The sequence below is a fragment of the Rhipicephalus microplus genome, chromosome 4 (assembly GCF_043290135.1).
Source record: "Rhipicephalus microplus isolate Deutch F79 chromosome 4, USDA_Rmic, whole genome shotgun sequence".
In the NCBI taxonomy this organism is placed as follows: Eukaryota; Metazoa; Arthropoda; class Arachnida; order Ixodida; family Ixodidae; genus Rhipicephalus; species Rhipicephalus microplus.
In genome coordinates this window covers 20,356,535-20,370,213 of record NC_134703.1, presented here as the reverse complement: position 1 = coordinate 20,370,213, position 13,679 = coordinate 20,356,535, and the positions used below count along the sequence as shown (strand labels likewise).

Sequence of the window (13,679 nt, the reverse complement as noted above, 5' to 3'; positions counted from 1 at the left end):
GTGTGTTCAGGGGCCTATTTCAGCCACCTGATTTCACTTCAAGATCACTTTGATAATTAATTTTTTTTTTCAGATATGTTCAATCACTTGCCAACAGCCTCACAGCATGACATCTTACTTTCTATAGCTGGTGAGTGTGCATTCTTTATTATAAAATTTTTACCTCAATAAAGACTGTGTTTGTGGAATGTAAAACCATTTTGGAGCTTGGCACAGTAGTTCTGCAGACTTCTTTATGAAGACACTAAAGGTAGGGAGAACCTTTTTTTTTTTCTGTTTCTTAGCTATATCATATTCCTTGAATACTCTTTCTGAAGGTCAATAAACTTCACCATCATGTCATGGGGGAGTTTGATTATTTTTATTTATTTATTTTTATTTATCATATACTGCGAACCATTTAAGGTTCAAGCAGGAAAGGTACAGCAAGTTCAAAGGTAAAATAAAGGTACAACAAAATTGATACTGGTATACACGAAATGTAAGAAAAACATAGCAATCACCATCAAATTATACTCGTTTCCAGAGGGCTGAGTACACCCACTGCAACACAATAGCGCGATATATCAATGCAATTGATATAGCGCGAAAAGCTGCCACGCTGCACCATCACCGTTGTTTAGAGGCCACGCCTCTCTGCCTTTGCATGCAGCAAGAAAAAAGAATGTCTTGACAAAAGAAGCTCCCACAACTGATGTTGTAATAAAACTAGAAGTGTTAAAAATGTACTGTCTGTCAGGAAGAAATGCACATTCTGAAAGTCCATAGTAGGGTGGCACATAGATGTCCATGATTAATTGTAAAAAAAGGTAGGCAAGTCACCAACACTTCCATACCTTGACTTTTAATCACATGGGATTTAGCCCATATTTGCCCTTGGCGGTACATCATGGAACGGCTGTTGGCACACACAATCGTGACAGGAAACCATGTTTCATTACATGTTCATAGAGAGTGACAATTAGTATTTACATACTCTATCATTTATAATGACAGTCAACCAAGTCAGTGTAAAACCTTTTTACCAATCAACGGTGTCCTGTGGCGGGCTTGCATTCCACATTACCCACGATAAGTGTCTATTCCAGCCGTATTCATTGTGTAGATGCAGGCAGTTTAGTCCATTGCTCTCTGCCTTATGTGCATTGCAGAACACTGCATGGACACAGCTGAGCACTGCAGGCTCATGTTGCTCCTCTTGCGAAAGTTCCCAGAGAAGGTGGTGGAACATGGTGTAAGTATCCTTCAAAGGTTCAAAGACCAGCGACAACATTGTGCTGTGGCTGAATTCATGAGCGAATCTGCTAACTCCCCCCTATTCACCCATGAGATTCCACATTCCTAACCTGTCTTCTTAATTATACGAGCATTGCTATGAATCCCCTGATCAAGTGCATCAATCTAATTTAAACAAAAGAATAGCTAAAGGTATTCTACTTAAGCAGCACAGTTGCATTGTAATGGCCATCACAAACTAGGTAGATAGCCGATGCTATATTTTAATCCAAGCCATTTCAGTGAAAGGAGTGTATATGCAGTTTGCAAAGGTGAGAGCAAGGAATTTCTGGCTCTCTGTAAAATAAAATTGCATGTTCTGTACTGCGTACTGTGCTATATTTGACTCACATGTTCACAGGAGCCTTCACTACAGAACTGCAGCATTTCTTGAGTATCTGCAAAAAAGTGTTGCACCCTTTCATACCTCGGGTAGATTAATCACAGGCGTCATCTGAAAAAAAGAAAAATTATTTTCTTCACTCTCCTTGCACAGCCCAGCACATCTGTGAATTTTACGATTTTAAAATTTCGTGGGTTGGGAGGTGTGCATAAGCCTTGACTCGATGAAGTCACTGGCGCTTGCTAGCCGTTTCACTTAATTAAGAACTTCATCAACCCTCAAATGTAAGGCACTCACACTAAGAACACAGCATGTATTAAAGGGCATCAAAAACTTAAATATTGATTTTATAAGCAATTATAGTATACAGTGAGCCCTCTGGGCATATTTTATTCTTTCATGAAAGTGGCGAACATTTTTAACAGGTCAGTAAATGCCCATTAGACACCACCGAAACCCAGCAAACCGTATTTTTTCTATACAATTTCCATAATTACACTCTCCTTACACCTGAAAACCCCTCAAGCTCAAATTCGTATTCAGATCACTTTGCTATAGCACTTTTCAGTGCATAAATAGACATTAAAAATATGTGTCAACTAATCATAAATAAATTTATATATATATATATATATATATATATATATATATATATATATATATATATATATATATATATATACAAATTTATTTTAATTAAACCATAATTTAACAGTAGCTGTTTAGTTCATACTGTTAAATAAATCATGGTAAACCCACAGATAATTTTCACCCCATTTAACAGTATACTGCTAACCCCAATACATAGCCTTCATAGAGTACGAAAAGGGGATTGACTCAGTTGAAACACGAGCAGTGATGCAAGCACTATGGAATCAGGGCATCGAGTAACCCTACATAAACATACTGGAAAAAAGTTCCAGAATATCCACAGCCTCAATAGTTTTTCATAAAGAAAGCGATAGAATCCCAATAAAGAAAGGGTAAGGCAGGGAGACGATTTCTCCGATGCTATTCACCGCATGTTTACAGGAGTTTTTCAGGGCCTTAGACTGAGAAGAGCTAAGGAAATTAATTAATGGAGACTATCTTGGTAACCTGTGATTTACTGATGACATTGTTCTGATGAGTAACTCAGGAGATGAATTACAGCTCATGATTACAGAACTGGACACAGAAAGCAGAAGAGTAGGTCTGCAAATAATATGCATAAAACTAAAGTGCAATAGTCCCGGCAGAAAACAGTGCTTTGGGATTGATGGAGAGATGCTGGAAGTAGTAAAGGAACATGTTTACTTATGAACAGGTAGTTACTGCGGAGCGCAAGAATGAGAGTGATATAACGAGGAAGAATAAGTATGAAATGGATCACATTTGGCAAGCATTCTCAAATCATGAATGGTAATCTACCACTAACCCTCAAGAAGAAGGTATACAGTAGCTGTATCTTGTCGGTACTTACCTATGGAGCATAAACCTGGAGGAACACGATGAGAGTTCAGCTTAAACTGAGCACGATGCAGCGAGCGATGAAAAGGACAATGATAGGTGTAACCTTAAGAGACAAGAAGAGAGCAGAGTAGGTCACGGAACAAAGAGGGGTTAAAGACATAACCATGCACGTAGCACGTAGGCAGGGTAACCGCTGGTCATTAAGGGTGACCCACTGGATTCCCAGAGAATGCAAGCGGATGAGGGGGAGACAGAAAGTTAGGTAGGCAGATGAAACTAAGAAGTTCGCGGGTGTAATGCGGCGGCAGCAAGCACAGGACCAAGTTGACTGGCAGAACATGAAAGAGGCCTTTGTCCTGCAGTGGGCTTAGTCAGGCTGATTATGATGAACAGTATCTCAATTGTGCCCTCCCAGATGGCACAGGCACCTGCTAATACAAATCCAAGAACATGGCCTTTAACATTTTTTGCTGCTCCAACGAGTCTTGGTGTCAAAGGCTGAGGGCCACTCCATAAAGAGGTACTGACACAAAATCTTTGGCCTCGCATTTTTCTGCGCCAACGCGTTGCTGGGAACTTGTTAGTCATAACACGAACATCGTTTGCTGCAGCGCGTGACAGATAACTAATTACAGGCCCCTTATTATCAACCACTTTCGGTTTGAGAGAGCTCCAAAAACGAGATGCCGCTGGGTGCAACTACCGTCACCTAGTGAGTGCAACTCTCGACCACGGCAGCACACAGAACTGTGACACACTTCCGCGTGGTCCGCATCAAGATCACTTTTCAATAGGAAATGGAACTGCTTTGTCGTGAAACACACAAACTTTCAAAGTGTGCGCCACGGCCACGCACTCGCGACCACCCGCTGAGACGCATAGACTGCGGGAACAAACGTGGCAAAAGAAAATGGTGGCTATGATGTCACCACAATTTGTTTTATTGACTTCAGCATAGTGACGTGAGGAAATAGGGGGTCTCCAAAGGGCCCCATTCGCGGGTGTTATTGGCACGATAGAGTCAAGAGCTCGCGCAAACTTCAAAATTAATTATCAATACCTTCCAACTTGTATTCGCTGTTGATATTTTGCAGATGATATATGAATGTTCATGGGAATCGACCCGGCAGGCTATCTGGGTTATGATATTTTGTTTCAGTACCCCTTTAATCAATGTTTCTTGTTTTTTATAACGTCCAACAAGCAGTAATTACAGCATTTATTGAGTTTTGGTATCGATAGCATATATGCTTGCTAGCTTTCATGGCGCGTTCACCTGTGCATTAAATGCGAGGTATTGAAGCAGCTGTTGTGTCCCATTAGGTGGCACTTGTGGGTCTGTTCCCTACCTAGTACTTCTGCTGTGTCCTTGTGTGTTTTGTGTATCAAAACTAGATAATAATAATAACAATAATGCAATATTTTGTGCTACGGGTATGCTATAGAGTTGATCCCTGATATATCGACCTCGTAGGGGATTGCGAAATAGTTCGATATATTGATAGTTCGGTATAAGAAATATGCATATGTGAGGCTTATATTATTGTGTAGCAACTCTTGAAACGGCTTTTGGAAATCGTAATAGTCGTTAGAGCGTTAACATGATGATTTGCTCAAAGCATGCTTTATAAATGTTGACAATTTCTTTTGCATATTACTGCTCTTTATTTCGCGTGAGAATAGTCTGTAGACTCGTTTTGCCCTTTGGGCAACGTCATGTTCATTATTCATCCTCATTAATAGAGCAATGAAGCTTTCAAAATAAGCAAATTCAGCCCTTTCAGCCACAACAGCAGTCATTGATGCCAAGCGTCGATACGAGCTCTGTAGCACAATAAAATGTTGTTTAGCAGCAGCGTTAGCATCTTCATAACCGCATGGGTCCACGTCCGCGGTGCCGGCAATGTCAGCCGTGACATCAGCATCGATGCAGTCAGAAACAGCGACGTCATTATCTGTACTGATGAAGTTGCTTCCTGTACTCCTGTCAGAGGTGGTCCCTGGAAATGCCAATAATTATCAAAATTCACAGAGACACCATACGCTGTTGTCAGCTAAGATGACACACACTAAGTCGTCATCTGTCAGCAAAGCCCAGGAGGAAACTGTACGTCAGCGCCTTCTTTGACGTCATTCCAAGCAGCAGTCATCATTTTTATTGCTGCAAGTGACGCAATGTTTAGTTTGACTCTCGATGGAAGATTGAACCGTAATGAGGCGAGAACTACTGAAATGCAAAAGATGAAAGTACCACTGATATCTTGGCGGTGACACTTTGGGCTTTGTAGCAGCAAGAAAAAGCATAACCAACGAGATGTGTATTTTATAACCAAAAATGTAAATAATATGTCCCTAAGTCGTGGATCTCGAAGGCCAAGCTTTTCGGGCCTGTATGGCATCATGCCTGTGCAAACTAGGAAGGAAATACGCACATCGCAGTGAGGCTGCAAAGTCACTTTGCATTCATGTGCTTTTCATGTCCTCGGCAATTCGCCTCTTTCAAAACAATGGGTTCACGCTTTGCAACCTACAACAGATCGCGCCTCATGCGCCAGTGCACTGACGAACGCTGCGTAACCGACAAATTACGCCACCTTTAACATGCGAGAAGCGATCGAAACTTGTTAGAACACGGCCGAAAAATGAGCAATTTTTGTCAGAATAAATGCATTTTCTGGTGCTTTGGTCCGGCGCTGTGTTCGTTATAATTGATATAATTTTACTTTCAAGCCTGGTGTGCTGGGCATTCTCAATACATGCATGCTGAAAAAACATTGTAGACACCAGGAATAAACAGAACTCAGTATAAGAAAATTATATGCTTAATAAATGATGCATGAGGGAAACAGAATGTAGTTCTGTTGAAAAATATGTATATTGTATACTATTTTTTTTGTTTGTTATCTTGCACCAAGCTTTCCTGCTTACGTAAATTGTTGTGAATTTAATCGCCGTGTTCTCATTCAGGTGAAGCTGATTGACACCCTACAAATGGCCGAGAAACATAGCCATAGCCAGACGCCACTGAACCAATTTAGGAAACTTCTTGGTAAGGAATTTCTTACGTTTGCCCAACGTTAGCCACAGCGGACCTGTTATGCTTGGTTCATCTGTGTGGAGAGTTCCCCCAGCTTTGGGCAGCTAGGGGGACTTACATGTATTCTGCTCCTTGTTTGGGATGCGGCTTTGCCGAATCCACATGCACAGATTAGCGAATTGGCACCGTATCTTGTGTTGAATTGTGCAATCTTTGTCGTGTTTCATTGAAATGGCAGTACCCTGAAAGATCCTCAAGTTGCAGGCAGAGTATTAGTTGACTATTACTTTTAGCAATTATAATTAATAAAAGTCTATGTAATTAGTGGTGTAATTGTATTCACGTCTGTTTAGTGTTTTGAATGATTTTTTTTCTTATCTGGGGTAACATTTTCTGCGAAAATTCACTGTTTGGAATGTGTTCTTTTACTTCCAACAGACGTCGAAGTTCTTATTCAGCTCAAGATATATCAGATGCACGCAACTGTAACCTACCTCTGAGATGCCCAGTTTTTGCCTTTTTTTTTGCCTTTTTTCTAACATAATTTGTTGAGGCAGCTATTACATGAACTTCTTAATGTATGCCGCAGATTGCTTTGAGATAGCCAGCCAGAACTTGGACCGTTACTTTTGCAGTGTGTGATGTGGCTCCTCTTGTCCTAAAGATGGGCGTGGAGCTCCCAGTCAAGCAGACATATAGGCTCATCCATAAATGCATAGAATTCTACACAATGTTCATCTATGCACCAAACAGGAACAAGCTCGACTTATTCGTGAAGCCAGGGTAAGCAGAGCACTCATCTTTGTATAACGTGTTTTATTTAGTGTGTGCATTATGCTGCTTGATGATTAAAATGCGCCCATTTAGCGGTAAGTTATGCCCATACTTTCATTTTCAAATGTCAGTTGCTGAGCCACTTTGGGGGGAATGCCTCATGCAGCCTCGAAGGTGGTGGGGGAAGCAGCAGCACCGAGAGTGGCTGTGGCACTTCGGAGGCCGAGCTGTGGCGGCAGCTGTTCTCGTTTATGTTGTGCGCTGGGCGACGCCTACGTTGGGAGCTGTCGGAGCTGCTGCAGGAGCCCCTGCCACTGCTCCAGGAGAGCCACTGGCAACACATTCGTGCCCTGCTGCGTGCACGGCCACCACCACCTCCAACCGACCTCAGTGCAGGTGCCGCTGCTATGGACCCTGAAGAGCTCGTGGCTTCACACAAACAGGTTTGGCCCCAATGTCACATGAGTTGCACGAGGACGCATGGCTTTTGTGGTCTGCATTAGCACGGGCCTCGGGTAACACCAGAGTACGATGCTGCAACTCAGAAAGCGTGTCGTTACGTTAGACATGACATTCCTGCCGAACCCACCTGTTAGATTAAATCAAGTGAACTTGACAAGGTCATCATAATCATGACTATGTCCCCCCCCTTCCCCCCGAGACAAGAAGATCCTTAACTAAAAAAGTGGGAAAAGAAACAACAGGTGTGTTTAAGCCAAGCGACGAGCGTATGACTAAACATTGCTTGTTGGAGTCATTTTTTGTCTCTAACAAAGTAATCAGCCCGTCAAAAAAAAATTACCATTCTTTGCAGTAAAGCTTTCGTTTAGGCAAATTGGTGCAATCTTGAACATATATTTGGGTTGTGCAAAAAAAAAAAAAAAAAAAAAACGGACGAAGGAAAGTGAACAGGACGGTGGGGTTCTTTCTTTCACAAGTGCAGCAAGGCTCTAGTATTCTTGTGTTAAAGGAGTGTGACACCTGTCGAACTTTTCTTCTTTGTCATCCACTTTCAAGGACGAAGAAGGGTGATTGCATAATTTAGCAAATCGCCTAGTAAATATAAGTTTTCTTGAGTGCCAATTTGTTTATCAAACAATGTAATTGGAGTATTGTTCAGTTCTTCCTTTTCGTACTTTTAATTCAGAAATCACTTATGTTGCCTCATTGAGTGTTGCTTTGGGTTGCTTTTTCTATTTACGTTGCACGCTTGGTTACTTAACGTGTTATTACTAGTATTCTTCTACATGTTGATCTGATTAATCAGATTGTAACTGTCTTGTTTGGCACGGGCTAGGATGTTTATAAATGATTGAACAAAAAAGCGTATATGAAAGAGCGAGTGCTTGATTTAGCGCAAGGTACAGAAGTATTTTGAGGAGGAAAACATTATATCGCACTCATATTTCCACTAAATACCTCTGGAGGATGTAGCCTCATATGTGTTTATTCTACATTCAGTGGCTTAATGTGACAATGCAAAAACAAGTGGCGGCCATTTTTTCATAGCCTGTTTTTTTTCTTCTTCTTCTTCAGGTCTTCTACTGTGTCATTGTAATATTCCTGCATGCACTCTACAACTATGGGAAGCACATCAACCCTTCCTGGTTCCCAGGTATGCACAACATTTGACGGTTACCTTATTTCTTGTTTGATCAAGTGATTTCTTGCTTTTGAATGAGGGAGTTACTGAGTGATTGTGAGTGTGTGTGTTCGTATCTTTGTTGCATAGGTCAGTAGACTCATGCGTAAATAGGCAGGTGGACTTATAAAATAAATATTTTTCTGGATTCTTGTTACATAAATTTTAAGCCTTTGTCAGAATCCTGCTTCAAGTGACAGGTGAATTTCATCTATCTTGCACTTCTAAACATCCAAAAATGGATCAAGATTGGTTGACCAAGACCTGATCTGACGAATTTCTGGGCTTTAATGTTAAAAGTATAAAACAGCAATTCCCGGCCATGTTTTGGGGCTCCTTGTGAACTGGTGGAACTGATGAGCGATTCTTGCAGTGAAAGAGATGGGAGGGCTCATAAATAAAGAGAACATTCAGTGTGAAATAGGTGATTTTTATTTCTTCATGGCAAAGAATGGTCAAACTAAAGTGCCGCACTAATTGAATCTGAACACTTTGTCAATAAGTTGTATGGTCTGCAACCACATGCAACCTTTTTCTAGCTGTGTCTGTTCTTCAAATATGCAAGCCTAGAAAACAAATGTGGGTGTGCATATGTAATAGAAAACGGCAACAATAACTTTACAGTCATCTCATGGAGAATAGCAAGCATAATTCATGTCCACCGCAACGCAAAATTGTCATGCAGCAAAGCATACGAAAAATCAGAAGGGGTTGCTATCAAGGGAATGAAGTGTACACTGTAAACAGAAATAAGCCGAGATGGGAGTAAATGACCTGTCCTCTAGCGCACGCCCCGATGGGGGTTTTATAAACACCGTCTGGAGGGAGTAAAAAAATTTACTCCCCACATTATTGTGTGCTTCGAGGGTAATGCAATTAAAATTACGCTTGCGCATGGTACGGCTGCTGACAAAGGTTGATGCAAAAATTTACTCCCATACTGACCTGAAAAAGTTTTTCAATGAATGTAAATAAAAACCGCCCTGGCACCATGCAAAAGCCCCCTACTGATGGGGCGTGTGATAGAGGACTAATGATTACAGTACACAAACATGCACACAACATTCACGTACTGTTACAACACTCACAGTCACCACAGCTTGCCACCCGCGCTGCACACCTACGATTCAATCACCGAGTATAAATAAGCACCATATTCTAACCTCCCATGTAGCTCTGAAAGGACCTTTTTTTTTTTGCTAATAATTAAGCCATAAACAGGTACGACGTAGGTATGAAGTTGCGGTGGCCTTATGTAAGCACTTCAACACACATTCCTTTTATCTTAAGCCTGCCTAATATTCAATAATTTTTTTAAACTATAGCGAAAGGCTTTTATCAGTTGGCGCTCTGTCGTACGGGCTGAATTTGCATTAGCAGTACTGTTTGTGAATCCGTGAAATGCACTGAATTATACACAAAGCCCTATCGGCCTTGAATGAACACATCAACGAGGCACATTCAGCAGCTCCAGCGATGAACCGAGGTAGACCGCCACTGCCGCGTTCGACGGCTAGGCCTCACTCACGAGTACGCCACGGTGATTCAATGAATGATAGCTGCCGATCACAAAATGCTTGCTGATGTGCAGTTTACGTCTGTTTATTTTTCCCATGCACAGAACTAGGCGTCCGTTATCCCTGCAGTTTAATCTACGGAGTGATAGACTTAAACAAAAGAGACAGTTCGCAGTTGCGGTTCCTGTTGCTCGCATGCAGTGCATGGGCATGGATGCCGTACACTGTTTCTGTGTGTCTCCGCCTCGTTACGCGCTCGCCTTCGAGTTGGTCAATAGACAGCTGCAGTCGCAAGGCGCAGAACAAGATTGTTATTCTTCCCAGCACCCTTTATTTTTTGTAAAACACATTCTTTAGCTCACAGGTAGTCTGTGCTAGCTCGTAGAGCTCGTTACAGCAACCGGCACGCAGTGCGAGCTCGCTACGATGCCGGCTTGATATAGACGGCACAGCGAGGCCTTCTCACCGCTTAGATGTTGCAGCCGGTGAAATACCATTGACACTCCGAAAAGCCACCATCGGCGGAGTCGGAGCGAGCGCGTCGCCGACGCAACTCTCACACCGGTTGGCGGCCAGCCTGCCATGGTCGAGCGAAGCCTACTTCAGACCGCTTCGAAGTTTTAGACAGTGAAACTCCAGGAAAAATCGCTGACGATCGTACTCCACCTCGTTCGGCGCTCGCCTTGTAGTTGGTCATTTGACAGCTGCGGTCGCAAGGCGCAGAAGACTGTTATTCATCCCAAAAACCTTTACTTTTTGTGAAACACATTCTTTGCCTCGCCGGTGGTCGGTGCTAGCTCGTAGAGCTCGCCTTGGTGGCCGGAGCGCAGTGCGAGCTCGCTACCACGCGGGCTTGATACCAACGGCGTAGCGAGGTCTTCTTACTGCTTAGATGTTGCAGCCAATTGAATACCGGTGACACTCCGAGAAGCCAGCATCGGTGGAGCAGGGACGAGCACGTCGCCAGCGCAACTCTCGCACCGGTTGCCAGCCAGCCTGCCGTGATCGAGCGAAACCTGCATCAGATCACTTCGAAGTTTTACAGTGAAACTCCAGGAGCAATTGCTGACAATCGTAACAGCTTACATTCACTACCATTAAATTGTTCTTCGTAATTTTTTGTAACTAAGGCCTTTCAAGCGCGGCATTCACGGCGTTTCGTTGAGGAATCGGATCGTTGTCTAGTGTTTTGCAACGGTGCGAAATATATTGAAATGTTCACAGTAAACATCAACCAGTCGTTGCAATTCTTCGCTGCACTTATAATTTCGTTGCCTGTCGACAGATGCTCACACGGTCAGCCGCACAAAGCAGTGGTGTTTCAAGCCGACGTGAAAACATATGCACGTACATACACACAAACACAGGCACACACGTCACGTCCAAAAAGGGTTTTGAAAACTCCCATAGGGAGTTTGTAAACACGTGACCTGAAACTCCCTGGGGAGTTTAACAAGGTCATGTCATTCATAAACTCTGTCATTAAGCAGCGGGCGTTTTACGTCGACATGGGTTCACTCCCGACATGGAGTAAATAATTAGGGCAGGGGAGTTTTGTGAGCTCATTTGCTGCAGAAACTCCCATCTCGGCTAAATTTTGCTCACACTGTAGTACTTTGAAAAAACAATTACTTTTTGTTCTTTGAGGATGCGTTTTGCTTATCCCAAAAAATAGTTTCATAGACCATGAGGGGGTGGCACAAAGTCAGCCTCATACATGGACATGATGTGGAGGGGGAGCACAAAGGCAGCCCCACACGTTGACATGACTTAAAGCGGGAGGGGGGGGGGGCGCTGCGACAAGCCTCGCCTTCCATCCCGACCGTGAAAATGAACCCTGCACACGCTTATGTACTTGATGGTTATTGCATGCTATGTTTAGTTGCGTAGTTTGCCACGTTTTAAGCAGGTTTGCGGCTTGTAAACGTATCAACAAGATTTAACTGTAATGAGCTTTTAAGACGTCTGCTTGTGCGAGTGTGTTTGTGTGTGCACTGCTATGAACTTCATGCGGCAACTATAGCTCATTGGTGCAATATCCTACATCATCTTATGCAACCACTTCTTTGCATAATCCAACTTTCATTCATTTTGTGGGCTTGCTGCTTCTCTATAAATGATTATGTAAAGTGAGGGAACATTAAGCTAAATTAAAGCTAAATTTTTATCCTCTGTGTGTGTCATGGAAAGTGCTTCAAACCAAAGGTAACTGCTCCTAAAGCAGATTTTGCCTGGTCCAATGGCTGCTCTAAATTGCTGAAAGGCATTCCCACCACTGAATGTTTTCGTAAGGTGCTTTCAATTCTATGTGTATCAGTGAAAAATAATGTGAAGAACAATTGTACATACTTAGCTTTTTGTTTTATATTTTCTTTAGGTACCACCAGTGACATTCAGTGCATTCTGTTAGAGGGGCCACGGTGGGTGAACCCAGCGCCTGAGCAGTAAGTGCAGTTCATGAATGAATGAACGAGTTAACTAACTCATTTCTATTCACTGTACCTGTGAGGGGCAGCTGTAGTTAAAATGTGACATGAGGTGGCAGGCTCCCAAGCATTACTTTCCTTATGGAATGTACTGTAGACTCTCGCGAAGCGGAACCTCAAGGGACCAGAAAAATGTGTTTCATTGAACAGGAGTGTGGAATCCATGTACAAAATGACTGCATATTAGATGCAGTTGTTTCATTTAAGTAGCAGTTTCGTATAAGAGATTTCCATTTATTGAGAATCTACTGTATTACTATCACTAGAGTTCCATGTGACTTTATTCACTGAGTGGAGGCTAGAAGCTCATTGCAAAAATTGCTGAGGGCTGCAGTATACACTGCACCAACTTTATAAATGGCAAGAGGAAAGCTTATTTCTGTCCTCATTTATTAGACCCATACATAGAGCCTTTAAGGTGTCTTTAGGAGAACACACATACACACACAATGGTAGAAGTGTAGCTTTAGGACAAATATTTTCGCTTGTTCTTGGTGAAAAGTAATATTGCAATTGGTGACAGATAATACAATGAATGTTGCAATGGGAATGTTCAATGATGCTTTAGTCAGATGCAGCATAGGCAGTAGAGGCCCCACCCAGATAACTGCAGGGCGGGAGCTGTCTGCCACAATGGCTAAGGAAATGATCCTACTCAGGTACTCGGCAGGGTGGATGGCTATGGGGCTTACGACATCAGTCTAGAGTGCACACTTGTTGGTGCAGGCTTCTGTGCACCCGCATTTGAGGTAGCTATCTATGCCTTATAAAGTTGTACCTGACCGTAGTGATTGGGATCAGACTATGCAGGTAACATGAATTATAATATCTGAAGTTTAATATCCCAAAATCGCAATGTGATTATGAGGGACACCATGGTGGAGGATTCCAGATCTACCGTCTGGCACTCTTTTTCGTGTACTGACATCGCACAATACGCGAGCCTCTAGCTTATCGCCTTCATTGAAATGCGACTGCTGTGGTCAGGATCAAGCCCGCGACATTTGGGTAAGCAGCCGAGCACCATAAATGTTACACCACCATAGTAAACGGTGACAATGCAGGTGGTTCGAAAGGCTGTGGAAGGAATTGTGGAAAAGTGTCATGTTTCTATGTTTTGTTTTGTTTTGTGCTCTTGGAGTTGGTGTTAAGC

General features: G+C 42.6%; 1 protein-coding gene across 6 annotated transcripts in view; it reads left to right on the top strand.

Moving 5' to 3' along the window:
• Positions 1-13,679, top strand: part of IntS10 (integrator complex subunit 10) — a 30,934-nt gene that overhangs the window by 4,786 nt on the left and 12,469 nt on the right. For all 6 annotated transcript variants that reach the window (XM_037422489.2, XM_037422487.2, XM_037422484.2 and 3 more), the window contains exons 4-10: positions 74-130; positions 1,152-1,234; positions 6,038-6,119; positions 6,743-6,890; positions 7,048-7,324; positions 8,418-8,496; positions 12,418-12,484. In XM_037422489.2, the coding sequence (XP_037278386.2) occupies positions 74-130; positions 1,152-1,234; positions 6,038-6,119; positions 6,743-6,890; positions 7,048-7,324; positions 8,418-8,496; positions 12,418-12,484 (793 nt within the window). The remainder of the gene's footprint in view (positions 1-73; positions 131-1,151; positions 1,235-6,037; positions 6,120-6,742; positions 6,891-7,047; positions 7,325-8,417; positions 8,497-12,417; positions 12,485-13,679) is intronic.